The sequence below is a fragment of the Canis lupus genome, chromosome 7 (genome assembly GCF_048164855.1).
Source record: "Canis lupus baileyi chromosome 7, mCanLup2.hap1, whole genome shotgun sequence".
Classification (NCBI taxonomy): Eukaryota; Metazoa; Chordata; class Mammalia; order Carnivora; family Canidae; genus Canis; species Canis lupus.
This window is the reverse complement of record NC_132844.1, coordinates 70,493,395-70,509,857: the sequence shown is the minus strand read 5'-3', so window position 1 is coordinate 70,509,857 and position 16,463 is coordinate 70,493,395. Positions and strand designations below refer to the sequence as shown.

Sequence of the window (16,463 nt, the reverse complement as noted above, 5' to 3'; positions counted from 1 at the left end):
CATTTGGGGAATTTTATACTGTTTTTCTTTTATCCTGGTTGAGATGGATAAAAGCCAGATGTCAGTGGAGAAAATTTCTGTCTGGGAGAAGAGTCAGAGAGTGTGAATGTGCCCATGTCTTCTCAGTTCATTGCCTAATGGAATAAGGGGTCCAACTGGGAGATGAAAACTCATCATCAGAATGGCAGATATATTGTGGTAAGGAAGACATTAAAATAAAAATTGCTAATGACCTACACATAATTTATAAGTTATTGATACTCTTCTAAGTGCTTTAAATACATTCATATGCTCTTCACCCAAAACTTAGGGTAGATACTATTATTCAACCCATTCTCACATGAGGAAACTGAGGCTCAGAGAGGTTGTATAACTCACTCAAAATCTTAAGTTGTAAATAGCCTTACCAGCATTTTAACTCTGGTAGTCAAGTTCTATATCTATGCTATTAATCTAGACAATATACTTCTCAGAAAGAAAGAAATCACTTGCTTTTGATCCTCTCTATACTTTGTTAAGTATGTAATCATTAAATAGACTTATTATACATGACAGGTCAAAGTTTGCTTTCTTTAACTTATTTTACTTTCAGTTTTGAGTGTGTCAGGGTGGCCAAAGAGAAGTGTACTGCTGGGAGATTCCCATGCCGGGGGGGTGTCTTTCTCTCAGTTGTTTGAACTACCTTAAAAAAACTACCCCAGGCTTCCTCCTGGGCTCCATGTTTTGTAAAGTCTGATATCCTGTGGGCATTTTGGAGAAAGTCTCACGGGAGACACCTGTGGGCAGCCAAGAACAGGTAAGTGGGAGGAATGGCAGAGAGTATTTATCCCTGGTGCCTGTGGCCATGAGTCTAGGAAGTTTCAGGATGCCTTCATCTCTGTAAGAAGAATTTAAAAGATGTGAGTGTTGCATTTTATGGGTGATGGGCAAGAGAGAGAGAAGTGAGAGCATTTGGGCAAGGATCCTAGAGGTTGGCAGAGAACAGGCCACGTTATATATGCTCACATTCTATCAAATAGGAATGTGGGAAGAGTAGAATTCATTGAGGCCAAATTAATGTTTGTGCTAAAGTCAGCTCTTTCTGTGATTGTTCACTGCCTCTTCACTGTCTCTTTGTCTCTTTATCCCCTGGACAAAGTGTTCTTGAGTTGGAAAAAGAGTTCAGAGAAATTGTGGACAGATTTATCACTGTAGAACATGGCTGTTGAGATGAAGACTGTTTCCTTGAAAAAGGGAAACAAAAGGTATTTTTTTGTGACTGTTAAAACTTCTGTAATATTCCCTGGGAGAGACACACAACAGATGTTTGAGAGCTTCTGGAAGCCATTTCCTAGAATCACTGAACTGCCTTAACTGTGATTGTTTTTACTTTATGAATCCCATTTTTGTCTTCAGTCCAGCTATTTTCAGACCTTACTCTGTGTCATACTGTTGTCTACTCTGGGAAAGATGGTGAATTCCCTGGACTCCTCTCTGCTAAGAGATTTCTTCTCTATCCTACTTCTCCAGGTATCCATGTGGGGCTCCGGTAAGAATATTTAGTATTTTATATTATTATATTCTCTTATTCTTAAACCGAATGATTAAATTACTCCAGCACTACTCATATATGCCTAGGTTAATTCTAAATCCTTTATTTTGGTATAATGATTTATCTGCCCACACACGAGGGCAAATAAGTCATTATATGGTTACTTTAGAGAGAAGGAGCAGGTGGAATTATTTCACTAATTTCTTCTAATTCACTCAGGTCTCTGCTTCATGGAGAATGCATTTTCTGATGCCCAAGACCTAATTAAAAACTCAGGTTTCATGATTTCCCAGCATTATTCCCTCCTCCTTCATAGAATTTATCACCATTGCAATTTTAAAAATCATTTGTCTAACAAGAGGCTACCCTATTGACTGGGTGGAGATCCTTTTTGTCTTGTTCACTGCCATCTTCAGCCTGAATGTGTGCTGCAGAGAAGTGGTGAATGAATGGCAGACTGTCTACGGGGTTCTACTGGGCCAGTAATGCTGCTGTGTTCCAAAATGCCTGGGCAGTTCATTGATATTCTTTTCACTGTGGCTCTATTCTACAGATTCATTCTTGGTTATCGGCCCCTCCGAGCCAATTGTGGCCATGCTGGGCACTGACACGGTGCTGCCCTGTCGTGTGTCCCCACCCCTGAATTTGGAGAGCATGGAGCTGAGGTGGTTCCGCTCCCAGTTCTCCGAGGCTGTGTATGTGTATAGGAATGGAATGGAGCAGGCTGGAGAACAGCTGGTAGATTTCAAGGGGAGAGCGGAGCTGGTGAAAGATTACATCACTGAAGGAAGAGTAGCTGTGAGAATCTACAGTCTCCGGATCTCAGACAATGGAATGTACAAGTGTTTTTTTAAAAAAGACAGTGACTTTGAAGTAGCCACTTTGGAGCTGAAGGTGATTGGTGAGTAATTACCAGAGAATACTGATCACTCTACAGGAATGTAAGTGTTCTGCATTTGATTTCAGGGGAGGATGATGAATAGGACAGAGACGAAAAGGCAGATATTCTTGGAGCTGGTCAACATCCTTGACATTGGATTTAACCTGAAATTCTCCTAATCTATTTATACATTTATTGTACTGTAGTTTAAAATTCAATGACTTCCATAAATATCTACCATAAAAATAGATCATTTATTTCCCGGGTATGTCTCTCCCTGCACATTTTGAAGGAAGCCATCATGATTACCAAAATGTACCATTACTCTCAGAGACCGGAATCCCAGTTGGCTGCTGTGATGGACAGAGGTTCAGCTGGGAATGTCAATGGTAGAGTCTTGAATGCACTGTTTGAAGGAGGTGACTGTGGTGGTCGTGACAGAGTGGACTGGGATTGCAGAGAACAAAATTTGTCATCAGAGGATTGAGGCCAGAAAATAACCAATGCACAGTGGTTAAGTGAAGCAGGAGTAGCTTTTGGGGAATAGAAAGATTCTTGAAGAGAATGGCCAGTGTGAAAAGCTGGAATGGACTGAGATTGGTCCACAGGACATTGACTTGGCCACTCTAAGGTTTATCATCATTGGTATTGTTTCATTTTTAATTATAATAAAATTATAACTCATTGGCTTGAACTCAAACAATTCAGAAACATGAAATATAAATTGATAATCCTTCATTTCCCTTCAGTATTCCTTTTTCTACTCCAAAGTAACTATTAATACCAAATTGTTCTATGTCCTTTCAATTATCTCTCTTTTTAATATATTTATATAAAGATATCAATAATCATGTATTATAATATAATAAACATTATATAATATTATGATATATAATTGTATAATATCTTGATATATAATATATATCAATATCATAATATTATATATTTATGTAGCAGACCTTAATCATTGTCCTAAACCCATGTTTAAAATGTTTGTATTAACTTGTTTAAAGACAAAATTGAATCTTTGAGCCCTCAGCCAATCAGACTAGTGTGAAATTTTGTCTTAGTTCTTACTGGAGCTTCCAGATCCTCTCCCCATGAGTAATAACTGTGCAAAGGTCCTATGTGGCCCAAAGCATTCAGGAGTTAGCTCCAGTCTTCGGCCCTCTCTGGTTGGTCCTAGGAGGCTCATCGTCCAAGGTTTTGTTACATCTCTCCCGTTGACTCCAAAGATTAAGTCACAGATATTATTAGACTTACAAAAAAAAAAGATTTTATTTGTTTATTCAGAGAGAAGAGCCCAATGCAGGGTGCCATCTTAGATCATGACCTGAACTGAAATCAAGAGTCAGATGCTTAACTGACTGAGCCACCAAGACACCCCTATTAAAGACTTAGATGCAGCACTTCAAGAAGCACCTGAGGATCTCTATCTCTTTATTAGGTTTTGAGAAATGTCTCATTATTATCAAAGCTTCCTTCATTGACATTCTTTTCCCCACCTATATTACACAATTGCTTTCACTAATTTGTGCCAAAAAAAAAAAACCCATAAAAGACACTAGAGAATCCCTTATTACAGAGATAAAAGAACTAAAATCATGTCAAGCTGAAATTAAAAATATAACCAAGATGCAAACAAAAATGGAGGCCATAAAAACAAGGGTGGAGCAGAGGTTCGAATAGGTGATATAGAAGATGAAATTAAGGAAAATAATGAAGCGAAAAAGAAGAAGGAAAGAAAGGTAATGGATTATGAAGGTAGACATAGGGAATACAATGACTTAGTAAAAGATAATAATATTTGTAGATAGATCAATGGAACAGAAAAGAAAACCCAGAAATGGTCAACTAATCTTCAACAGAGCAGAAGAGAATTTCCAATGGAGAAAAGATAGTCTCTCCAACAAACGGTGTTGGGAAAATTGAACAGCAACATGCAGAAGAATGAAACTGGACCACATTCTCACATCATACACAAAACTAAATTAAAAATGGATTAAAGTCCTAAATGTGAGACAAGAAACCATCAAAATTCTAGAGAACACAGGCAGAAACTCTTTGACCTTGGCCTGAACAACTTATTAGACATATTACCACAGGCAAGAGGAACAAAGGAAAATGAACTAATTGGGACCTCATCAAGATAAAAAGCTTCCTCGTAGCAAAGGTAGCAATCAATGAAACTAAAAGGCAGTCTATGGAATGGGAGAAGATATTTGCAAATGACATATCTGATAAAAGATTAGCATCCAAAATCTACGAAGAACTTTTCAAACTCAACCCCCCAAAAACAAACAATCCAAATTTAAAAAAATGGGCAGAAGAAATAAGGACATGCCTTTTCAAAGAAAGCATCCAGATAGCAACAGACACATAAAAAGATGCTCAGCATGACTCATCATCAGGGAAATACAAATCAAAACCACAATGAAATTCCAACTCACACCTCTCAGAATGGCTAAAATTAACAACACAAGGAACAATAGGTTTTGGTGAGGGTATGGAGAAAGGGGAATTCTCTTACACTGTTGGTGGGAATGCAAACTGGTGCAGCTACTAGGGAGAACAATGCTGAGATTCTTTAAAAAGTTAAAAATAGAACTACCCTACAATCCAGCAATTGTACTACTAGGTATTTACCCAAAGGATACAAAAATATAGATTCAAAGGAATACATGCACCCCAATATTTATAGCATCATCATCAACAATAACCAAACTATGGAGAGAGACAAATGTCCATTGACTGATGAATAGATAAAGAAGATGTGGTATATACATACAATGGAATATTACTTAGCTATCAAAAATGATGAGATCTTGCCATTTGCAGCAATGTGGATGAAGCTAGAGTGTATTATACTAAGTGAAATAAGTCAGAGAAAGATAAATACCATATGATCTTATTTATATGTGGAATTTAAGAAACAAAATAGATGAGCAGGCAGGAGAAGGAAATGTAGAGTGAGAGAAAGGGAATCAAATCATGAGAGACTCTTAACCATACAGAATAAACTGGTGGTTGATGGAAGAATGTGGTTGGGGGGGTAGATTAGATGGGTGATGAAAATTAAGGAGGGCACTTACTTGTGATGAGCACTGGGTGTTGTATTTAAGTAATGAATAACTGAATTTTACTCCAGAAACCATTACTGCACTCTAAATTAACTACTTAAAATTTAAGTTTAAAAAATTAAAAACAATTTTAAAAATGGAAAAAAATAAACTGACTTTGTTGAGGGTATTGATCATGAATGGATGTTGTACTTTGTCAAATGCTTTTCTGTATCTATTGAAATGATCATATGGTTCTTTATCTTTCTTTTATTAATGTGGCATAACATGTTGATTGATTTTCAAATATTGAACCACCCTTGCAACTCAGGAATAAATAGTACCTGATCGTGGTGAACAATTTTCTTTAATGTATTGTTGGATATGGTTTGCTAGTATTTTACTGAGAATTTTCCCATCCATGTTTATCAGGGATATTGACCTGTAGTTCTCTTTTCCAGTTGAGTCTTTATCTGGTTTTGGTGTCAGGGAAATGCTAGCCTCATTGAATGAATTTGGAAGTTTTCCTTACTATTCTATTTTTGGAATATTTTGAGAAGAATAGATATTAACATTTCTTGAAATGTTTGGTAGATTTCACCCATGAAACCATCTGGACCTGGACTTTTGTTTTTTGGGACTTTCTTGATTACTGATTCAATTTCTTCGCTGGTTATCGGTCTGTTCACGTTCTGTTCTATTTCTTCCTGTTTCGGTTTTGGTAGTTTATATGTTTCTAGGAATTTATTGGCAAATCGTTTTTCATAATGTTATTTTATAATCTTTTGTATTTCTGTGATGTTGGTTATTATTTCTCCTCTCTCATTTATGATTTTATTTACTTGAGTCCTTTCTCTTCTTTTTGATAAGTCTGGCTACAGGTTCACTGATTTTAATTTCTTAAAGGAATCAGAACCTGATTTCATTGATACATTCTATTGTTTTTTTAGCTTCCATATCTTTTATTTCTTCTCCATTCTTTTTTTTTTTTTTTTTTTTTTTGAGAGTGAGAGAGAGAGCATGTGAGGGAGGAACAGAGAGAGAGAGAGAGGATCTAAAGGAGACTCCATGCCAAGTGCAGAGCCCAATGAGGGGCTTGATCTTGACCCTGAGATCATGACCTGAGCTGAAATCAAGAGTCAGATGCTTACACCACTGAGCCAACCAGGTGCCCCTGCTGTATTCTTTATTATTGCCTTCCCTTTACTATCTTTGGGCTCCATTTTTTTTCCTTAGCTCCTTATCATATATGGTTAGGTTGGTTATTTGAGATTTGTCTTGCTTGTTAGGGTAGGTTTGTATTGCTATATACTTCCATGTTAGGACTGCTTTTGCTGCATTCCAAAGGTTTTGAACCATTGTGTTTTCATTTTCATTTGTTTCCATGTATTTTTAATTTATTCTTTGATTTCCTGGTTGACCCATCCATTGTTTATTAGCATGTTGTTTAAGCTTTGCTGCATTTTGCTCGTGACCATTTTGCTTTTTTTTCCTTTGATTTGTGGTCTTTCCGGATTTTTTTCTTGTGGTTGACTTCATTTCATAGCATTGTGCTCAGAGAAGTTGCACGGCGTGACTTCAATCTTTTTGTATGTGTTGAAGCCTGATTTGTGACCTAATATGTGATCTATTCTGGAAAATATTCCATGTGCAATTGATAAGAACATGTATTTTGCTATTTTAGAATGAAATGTTCTGATTATATCTATTAAGTCCATCTGGTCCAGTGTGTCAATCAAAGCCATTGTTTCCTTGTTAATGTTTTGTTAAGATAATCTGTCCCCTCCTATTATTGTATTATAATCAATTAGTTCCTTTGTTCTTATTTTATATATTTAGTAGCTCCCATGTTGGGTGCATAAATATTTACAATTATTAGATCTTCTGTTTGGATTGTCCAATTTATTATGATATAATACCCTTCTTTATCTCTTATTACAGTCTTGGTTTTAAAGTCTAGTTTGTCCCATATAAGTATTGCTACTCTAGACTTCATTTGACATCCAAATGCATGGTAAATGTTTCTCCATTATGTCACTTTCAATCTACAGGATTGAAAGAACTAATGAAATTCACCCATTCTGTTTTCTAAGCCAATGGCTTTGGGAAAATGTCTCTCTCTCCCATGCTTCTCCATGACTATAGCCCCCTCCTCTTCATAGCATCATGATCCCTTTCTCCTTGAAGTCACATGTCCCAAACCCTTACGTAGTTCAATGTGGCTCTTATCTCCCTTCAGTGGTGGAGTTTGTTCTGTCATCCTTCAGGTCAATTTCTGGGGTATTTAGGATGATTTAATACTTATCTAGTTGTGTTCATGGGACAAGGTGAGCCTAGGGTCCTCCTACTCATCTGCCATCTTCTTCTTTCCAATGGAAGTTTGTTCCTCTTAATCTTTTTTACCAATTTCTCCCATCCCTACTCCCTTCCCTTCTGGCAACTGCCAGTTTGTTCTCTGTATTTATGAATTCATTTTTTGTGTGTTTTGTTTATTTCTTCACTTGTTTTTAGATCATACATATAAGTGAAGTCATGTAATATCTTTCAATTGTAGAAGTTTAGAAGTATTACACAGTCTTAACTATCAACATTACCATTTATGTCTTTTTAGTTTTTTAGTGCTCTTAGATGTACAATTGTATACCAACATCACAAAAAATATCTCAACCTTCCTTTCTTCTAATATCTTTTCAGGAAATATACTGAAATGTAACATATGCAGAGAATTTACTACTGATTTTAAATGTAACACATAATGAATATTCACAAAGTGAACACACCTGAGAAACCAGCACCCAAATCAAGAAAGAGAGTTTAGTTAGAATCTAGGAAAATCCATTTTTTTTCCTTTTCAATATGATTTCCTCAAGGGTAATCAGTATTTTGATTTCTAATTTCATAGATTAGTTTTTGTCTGTTTTTGAATTCACATATGTGGGCTCTTTTATGTCTGGCATTTTTTGCTCACCATTATGTTTGTGAGATTTTTCTATGTGGTTAAGTGTATGTAGTTTTAGTTAATTTCTATCTCACTTTTATTGCATTGATTTTTACATTTAGATCTTTAATATATGTAAGTATTATTTTGGTATTAAACTTTATAGAATGCTCAAAATATTTGTTCCTAATTATTTTCACTCACTTCTATGCTATTAGCAAATGATATAGAAAATCTGTACTGATTTACAAATGCATATTTTCCATATACTCATAGATATCAGGGAAAATTATAAATTATCTATGTGTTCATAATTTATCTGTTTATTTCTTTGACAATATAATAATGTTTCCATTTTTAAAACTTATTCTCTGCCCAAACTTCTTATTTGCAATGTTTTTCTTCATTTTTGCATGTGTTAGGCCTATCTTAAATTAATACCTCTGATTTGATTTTATCTGACAAGATATCTATAGGCTTATTTTATCCATCTTCATTATGATAAGAAGAATCTAAATTTAGTAGGTCTTGAAGGAAAGAGTAACAAACTCTCCTGAGCAGTTACTGTGATCTCACTCTAGTATCTTCTAAGTAGGAAGTCAAAGCTTTCACCGTTCCAAACATAGCTTCATAGAAGTCATGCTATTTTTTCAGTACCTTTCCCATAACTGTTCATTGACCAATGGATATAAAGTCCAAAGTTTAGAAACGGTTGATTGTATATCTAGACTTACCTTCTGTTCAGTTAAACTTTGCCTAGTACAGCTGCTTCTATGCTCAGGAATGAGCATGCTTTTCTGTTCCTCTTTTTCAACATAGGTATAGTTTTTGCTTGTTTCAACTTGGAGATTCAATGGTTATATTCTTCCACGAGACACAAGGTCTATTTTGTCTAATAATATTTGCTTCCTAAGCTTTGACTGCTGCATTTTGCTCATGACCAGTTTCTTTTTTTCCCCTTTGATGTCTTTCTTCCTATTTTCTCTTCCAATTTCATCCATCCCCCCACTCCTCCCTTCTGGTAACCATTAATATGTTCTGTATAGTTAAGAGTCTGTTTTTCTCATGACAAGTTTCACTCACTTCTATTAATTTTCTTTGTTCAAGAGATTTGGCAACTCCCTTAAGCAATTCTGAAGACTGTCTTTTAGATTGCTTTCTGTTTTTTAGAAGTGTATCCCTCCCAGGCAGATTGGGATCTGATAGTTTAAATTATTAATTTCATTATAATTTTTAGCCAAAAAAAATCTCTGAGGGTTCTAAGATATTTTCTACATCTGAGTGATCAGAGTAGGACTGAGCCAGATCTAATAGGATCCATGTCATGAGATATTAAGTTTAAAAAAGACAAAATAATATATAGCCTTAAATGCCAGGATAGTCATTATTCTCAAGGAGATATTGGAGTCTTCTAGCATTCTAGTAATATAATGTTTTAATATAGGTGCTGGTGACATGGATCCACTAGTATACCCACTAGTAGACTGTGCAAAGTTGAGAAGAAATATGAAAAGAAATAAATGAGAGTGGAAAAGTTAAAATATATATATATATATATATCCCTCCATGGAATAACTGCACTTGGCTACCTTCATCTTTTAGATGTTCTCTACTCAGAGGAACAAAGAAAACTTGGAAAACATTACAAAATGAGATGTTTAAGGTAGTGATTACAAGACTCCATTGAATCACAGAAAAGTAGTCTTCCTTAAGGCTTCAATAAGTGGAATAGATAGATAGATAGATATAGGATAGATATAGGTATATTGGTGTTTTCCTAAAAGAACATAACATTGGTAAAATTTACTCCACTCTTTTCCTTTTATGACCAATTGCAAGTGTGTGTGGGTAGAGCAGGTGTGATAAGCATCACTATGGAATCCTAGTATCAGCTTCAAATTTCTTGATATCCAGCCACAATTACACATTTATCTCATGAGAGAAGAAAGGAAACTCTCTCTTCCCACCAAGAATGATGATGCTTTGTCCATATCCCCACACTGATGTTACTGTGTAAGATTAGGGACTCTGGACCAAAAGTGTCCAGGTTTCAGATGAATGACTTTCTCCTCTCCAGGTCTGGGTTCTGGTCCTCATGTTTTCATGGTGGGTCCAGAAGATAAAGGAATAAGGCTGACATGCAGAGGCAAGGGATGGTTTCCTCAGCCTGAGGTACAATGGACAGATGCAAGGGGAGAGAAGATACCATCTCTCTCTGAGGATGAGACCCAAGATGATGATGGGTTGTTTCAAATAGAGGCATCCCTCATTGTGAGAGACAGTTCAAAGACAGAAGTATCCTGCTCCATGAAGAACCCTTTCTTTGGACAAGGACAGGTGGAAACCATTTCTATTCCAGGTCAGTGTTGTTCATTTGGGGGACAGAATAAGAGTAAGGAGGGAATATTTAGGAGCTGGGATGGGACAGGATTATTTTGTATATGTTTTTAATCAGGTTTTGGGGGCCTCTGTATCAGAATCCTTCTTCCCTAGGACCTCTCCTTGGAAGATAGCATTTGCTGGGACTTTCCTCATACTTGGGGGTTTTGTGGTTGCTGTTATGTTTTTGGCCTGGAAACAACAACAGGAGAAGAGAAGAGTATGGGAAGTCCAGAAGGAAAAAAAGGAAGAAAGCAAAGCCAAAGGTAAAACTGTGACTCAGAGTTGGTGGGATCTGTGAATTTATGAGTTTGTTAGCTGTGCATATGGATGGAATCTTTTGGAAAATAGAAACATGATTGTACTTACCTAGAGCCTCAAGACTTCTAGCAAGACATGAAGCCAAGGACCTTTATGAGAAAAATATTATAATAGAGTCCAATGGAAAGAGAAAACTCACTGGTATAAACATGGAGTTAGAAAAAATGGTTATAGTATTCTCAGGGTGAATTTCTTGATCTAGGTATATGGAAGTAGCATTCAGGATCTGGATGTAGGTAACACAGTCTAGAAAATAAACCTTGGACTTGTTATCTATAAAATGTTTTGTTACTTTCTTTCCTTTTTAGAACTGCTTGAAAAAGAGCTTGGTAAGTTTTCCATTTTTCTTTGTTCTAGTAAATGAAATAGAGTCCCTACTGCATGCTGTGTATTTTGCATCTCACAGGTTATTATTCCTTTTCAGTCAAAAGGAAGCAATTGTATCAACAAGGTGAGTTATATCAATGTTATAGTTGGACCAATCATCTCATCTGTCTTTCTGTTCTGATCATCTCCTGTTCACCTTGCTAGTGAGGGAAGAATTCCCTACTCTAAGTAAGATAAGGTGGTTATATACAGGACACTCAAGACTGGACATATGAGCTTGACAGCAGTTTAGTAATCACCTATACTCACACCCTGGGGGAGGAGGACACTACAAGTCATGTGGAACCACATGTTGCACTTGGAAACAGAGTGAAGCAGCAGGGGCTGAGGGAGACAAGCTTTTTAGTAACAACAAGATGAGGTGCTACTGGTTTCTGTGGAAATGTGTGACTGGCTTGTTTGAGTAATTTTGCAGGCTGACAGGGAAGTGAAACTCATTAGTTTGAGGACCGGGTGGGGGGGGGCGGGGTTCAGCTGGCTTGACTGATAGGAAAATTAGTTGAGTGTGAAGTTTTTCCTGCTGAGTGGAGACATATCTGGTGAGAGCAGGGGAGCTTACAGGCATTTAGAGCCGTTTGAGGCTTAAAGACATCAGCACATGAAATTTTAAGCTTTACAGTACACTCTCACAAAGTTTATCTTCTCCTCTCCCAAATGAATCAGAACCTTATATTTTATCACAAGTATGTTAGTGCAATGTGGAAAATGTGAGAAATAGAACAGGAGATTAAAGAAGACAAATATCCCAGAATTGTCATTGAGGTGATGAACACAAAAATATAGCACTATCATACATCTTCATATTTTAGAGGGTTGCAGCAGTTTAATACCCTAGAGTGAAGGTACTATTAATGGGAGAATCTAATTCCTTTTTTTTTATTTCAGACTGGAGAAAAGCAAAATTATATGCTGGTGAGTAATTGATGTTGTCTTAGGACTTCAGACACCTCAGAATTTCATGAGGCATATCCAGGGCAATTTTCAGAGATGTGCTATATTCTGGAAATTTTATTTTGAAGGTAGGTAGGAGTCCAAAAAAATAAGGGAATAAGAGTAAAGCATCCAACTAGTTGAGAAGACATGTTTTTGATATAGTTTCCCATATGGTTTTTTTTCTTTTCTTTTTAGACTGGAGAAAGGAACAATTCAAAGTAGGTGAGTGACCTTATTATTTTGTCCCACATAATCTCTTCTATACAAATGAGAAAATCTTATATTTATATAAACTCCCAATAAAACCTGGTTGGGTATTCATTTCATGGCTTTCAGTTCAGTCTCAATCTCATGCTGAAATGTGAATAGATTTCTTACTTTTCTGGTATCATTCATTCATTCAGCATTAATCTATAGAACTATTTAATTAAGGCCAAATAAATAAAGCAGATCTGATTTCTCACTTCATGGGAAAGTACATGTACAAATTGTGATGAAGGTTATAAAGGAATAAGAGATTTCCATGAGAAAAAATGGTGGATTGAAGGAATTTCCCTGAGGAACTGACTTTAATCTGAGACTTAAGTTATATATATGGATTTATTCCTGTGAATAACATTGTGAACTGTAAGGGCAGTTCAGTCAGAAGGAAGTCTGTTACACCAACCTGAGACAAAGAAGAGCTTGATGTATCCCAGTGTAAGTGGAAAAATCTTAGAGTCTTTCAATAATTAATTATTAGTTGATTATCAGTTTCTAGTGCATGTTACCATAGGAGATATGTGGATGGACACAAGACAGAACATAAATTGTTTTACCTCCTCCTCTGTGGCTCTCCCTCCTATTTTCTTTCATTCTCCTTTCCCTATATTTGCATCTTTCCTAAGGCCACTGAGATATGACCTGTATTCCCCCCTATACCTGCAGCTGCTATTACTCTGGATCCAGACAGCGCTCATCCCAATCTCATCCTATCTGAGAATAGAAAACAAGTTTCTTTAATGGAAAATGTTCCTCAGAACTGTGATGCCTCAGTATGCCAAGGACAAGAGGAATGTGAAGCTGTCTTCAGTGTTCTGGGTCGGAATTGCTTTAATACAGGAAGACATTACTGGGAGGTACAAGTCAATATGGGGACAGTAGCTGGACCTGTAAATAAATGGGCTGTGGGTGTTTGCTCAAATACAGTAAGAAGAGAGGGGTGGTTTGTAGAAGGTCCAGAGAAGAATATCTGGGTGGTAGCATATGAGAAAGGAGAAGTCAAGTTTCCTACCTCCCCAGAGTCTCTGTCACTGAAGCAGCATCCTCAAAGGATAGGAGTTTTCTTGGACTGGGAAGATGGAGATGTGTCATTTTACAACATGGCTGATGGGTCCCACATCTGTTCCTTTACTGGACTTACCTTCTATGAGACCCTCTGTCCTTATTTTAGCCTTCGGGGCACTGGCACATCTGTGACCATCTGCTCAGGTTTAGATTACACTGAAAATTGTCCTGATTCTTCTCCAAATACCTCTGTAACTCATTTAAGGAGTTGTGATACAGGTGCCCCCCAAGAAGCTAAGCCTCTATTACTTCCATAAGAAGTGTCAGCACATGTGCTCAGGCTTCTAGTGGTATGTTCTCCAAGAAAGCTGCCCCTGTGTGGAGAGTAGGTCAGCTTCACTAAGTATAATTTCAACCCCTTCCAGAGAGGAAGAGGCAGAAAGAGGAATGGGACAACTGCAAAATGTCTGAAGGAATGTCCTCTCCCGTTATTTTTGGGGAAAGACAGCGTCTTTTTGAGTAGCAACAATTTGTCCCAAGAAAATTCCAAACAAATGCATGATCTCTCTTCTGTTCTAGCACTCAATGTGTATTGAAATAAACATTTTTTGAAATAAATATTTTTAAAGGTACATTTTAAGAGAAATATCTCTCTTCTTACTATTTTCATATGAAGGAGGGATGGTGTTTGAAGGGAAGAATCATAGTTGAGAGAATTCTTAATACATGTTACTAATGTTGGAGATACACAAATTTGCTCAAGTCTTGTGAAAATTAATAGTTCAGTTTGCCTTTCTTCAGGTCCATGCCCATCAACCTCTAAACCTAGAGTTTGCCATGGAGTGGGCAGGATGGATGTAGAACTATAAACCATTTGATCAGAATCCCAGGCCTTCTGTGAGGGAAATCACACACACACACACACAACACATATTTTTAAACAAAATCTCATTGGTTAGTAAGTACTGAATTGTGTTCTATATGAATATATGAATGAAAAATGAATTGATGGAACACCTGGGTGGTTCAGTGGTTGAATGTCTGCTTTTGGCTCAGTGTATGATCCTGAGTCTGGGGATTGAGTCCTGCATTGGGCTCCCTGTGAGGAGCCTGCCTTTCCCTCTGCCTATGTTTGCCTCTCTCCCTGTGTCTCTTATGAATAAATAAATAAATGATCTTTAAAAAAAGAAAAAGTAATTGATGTTGTTTGTGGTTTATATTTTCAGGGAAAAATAGTCAAATATGTATGAAGAAATATTTACAGACTTCATGGAGAAAGTCATTGCTAACACTGGCATATTTTTTTTTCTTTCTGACCATCTTCTTCTCACTATTGAGAGTTTCTTTGCCTTTAATGCAACTAAGGCTTCACTAAGTTTATGTCTTCAAGGATATAAAATATAAGCTTCTTTTGTTAAATGAGCCCCCTCTTCGTGGAGCTAGAAGGACCACTTAGATTTTCTACACTTTTAACAGATCTTCAAACCACAACTCCCATTATCAATCTCTCTGGGAAAATATATCTCCTTCGCAAAATTTCATTGACAAACTTAGAGGTAAAACCAGTATTGGAACCTAGGAAGAATGAAACCAGAGCCCAGAATATTAACTTTACAGACAGTAAAGGGAGGAGTTATATAACAAGTAAGCAAAAATGAAGGCAAGACAGAGGTAAATGAATAGTGGACAAATGTTAATAGCTATAATCAAATGGATTTAGTGAATGAGAAGGGATTTCTGGACATGAGAACCCTTTACATGGAGATAACCACAAAATAGGAACAAATGGGATTGGAATGATATAGAACAGAAAGGATAATGGGTTCCATTTTGGATATTTTACTTTTGTTACATATTCAGAACAATCAGCATGAGGTTTCCAAATGAGCTTTTAAATATCTCACCTGAAGAAACTAAATCCATATTTTGTTCTACAATGAGATTCCTTCACCTGTCATTCCTCCACTTTTTTTTTTTTTAGAAAAGTCAGCATAAACACTTTTATTGTAATTATAAAACTTGAAACACTTATATAGTGTGGGGAGGTGTGAGATAGACAGCAATAATTTCTCTCACCAAATAACTATACAGGACAGCAAAGAGGTGAGAGGGGGACAAAGAGCCAGAAAACTGAGCTCAGCAGGGAAAGCTGAACATCAAAAACCAGGAGATGCTAAAGCTGTGATGACCAGCATCATTTTCTCAAGACAACACTCAAGGATTTGTCATGATGGCTGGGCTTTCATTGGGTGTCTACAAATAGCACCTTCAATTTAAACTTTCAATTAAAGTTCTTAAAATTTGGGAAGTGAAGCTTGGATACCTATGAGATTATAAAAGTCTCCTAAATATCCATCAGAAAAAGCACAGAGTGGATAATAATAATAATAATAATAATAATAATAATGATGCATCAGGCTACAAGGAAGGCTTCAGAGGGTCCTGCTGGCCTGGGGACAGATACCTGTAGTATCCAACATCTCAGTGAGAATGATCTACTTTCAAAAGGCATAGGGTTTAAGGGGAGGCTGGGAACAGTCAGCGGAGGCAAAGCTTCTTCCCCTCTCCACTTCAGTTTCAAGTAGAGCTTTTAATTAGACCCAAGGACATCCCTCAACTTGGAGAATAATTTGCCCTCAACAGCACCTCAAATTTGCTATAACTTTGTTATGCAGCAGCAAAAATGTTTAATATATAATAGATAAAATTTCATCCAATAAAATAAAATATTCTTGCCTCCTCCCCTCCACCATCACCAATTTCTATCCT

At 36.6% G+C, this 16,463-nt stretch overlaps 1 protein-coding gene across 2 annotated transcripts; it reads left to right on the top strand.

Annotated features, from left to right (window-relative positions):
- The first annotated feature begins 603 nt into the window (after positions 1-603).
- LOC140637258 (butyrophilin subfamily 1 member A1-like) lies at positions 604-14,891 on the top strand. Of its 2 annotated transcripts, none has more exons than XM_072833554.1 (10): positions 604-796; positions 1,396-1,528; positions 2,085-2,432; positions 10,486-10,767; positions 10,886-11,053; positions 11,417-11,437; positions 11,533-11,559; positions 12,381-12,407; positions 12,624-12,650; positions 13,356-14,891. In XM_072833554.1, exons 2-10 carry the CDS (start codon positions 1,450-1,452, stop codon positions 14,009-14,011), a joined length of 1,635 nt encoding a protein of 544 aa, XP_072689655.1. In that variant the 5' UTR covers positions 604-796; positions 1,396-1,449; the 3' UTR covers positions 14,012-14,891. The 2 variants fall into 2 exon arrangements, with proteins under 2 accessions (XP_072689655.1, XP_072689656.1); XM_072833555.1 differs by having other exon boundaries at positions 1,139-1,528.
- Positions 14,892-16,463: the final 1,572 nt, after the last annotated feature.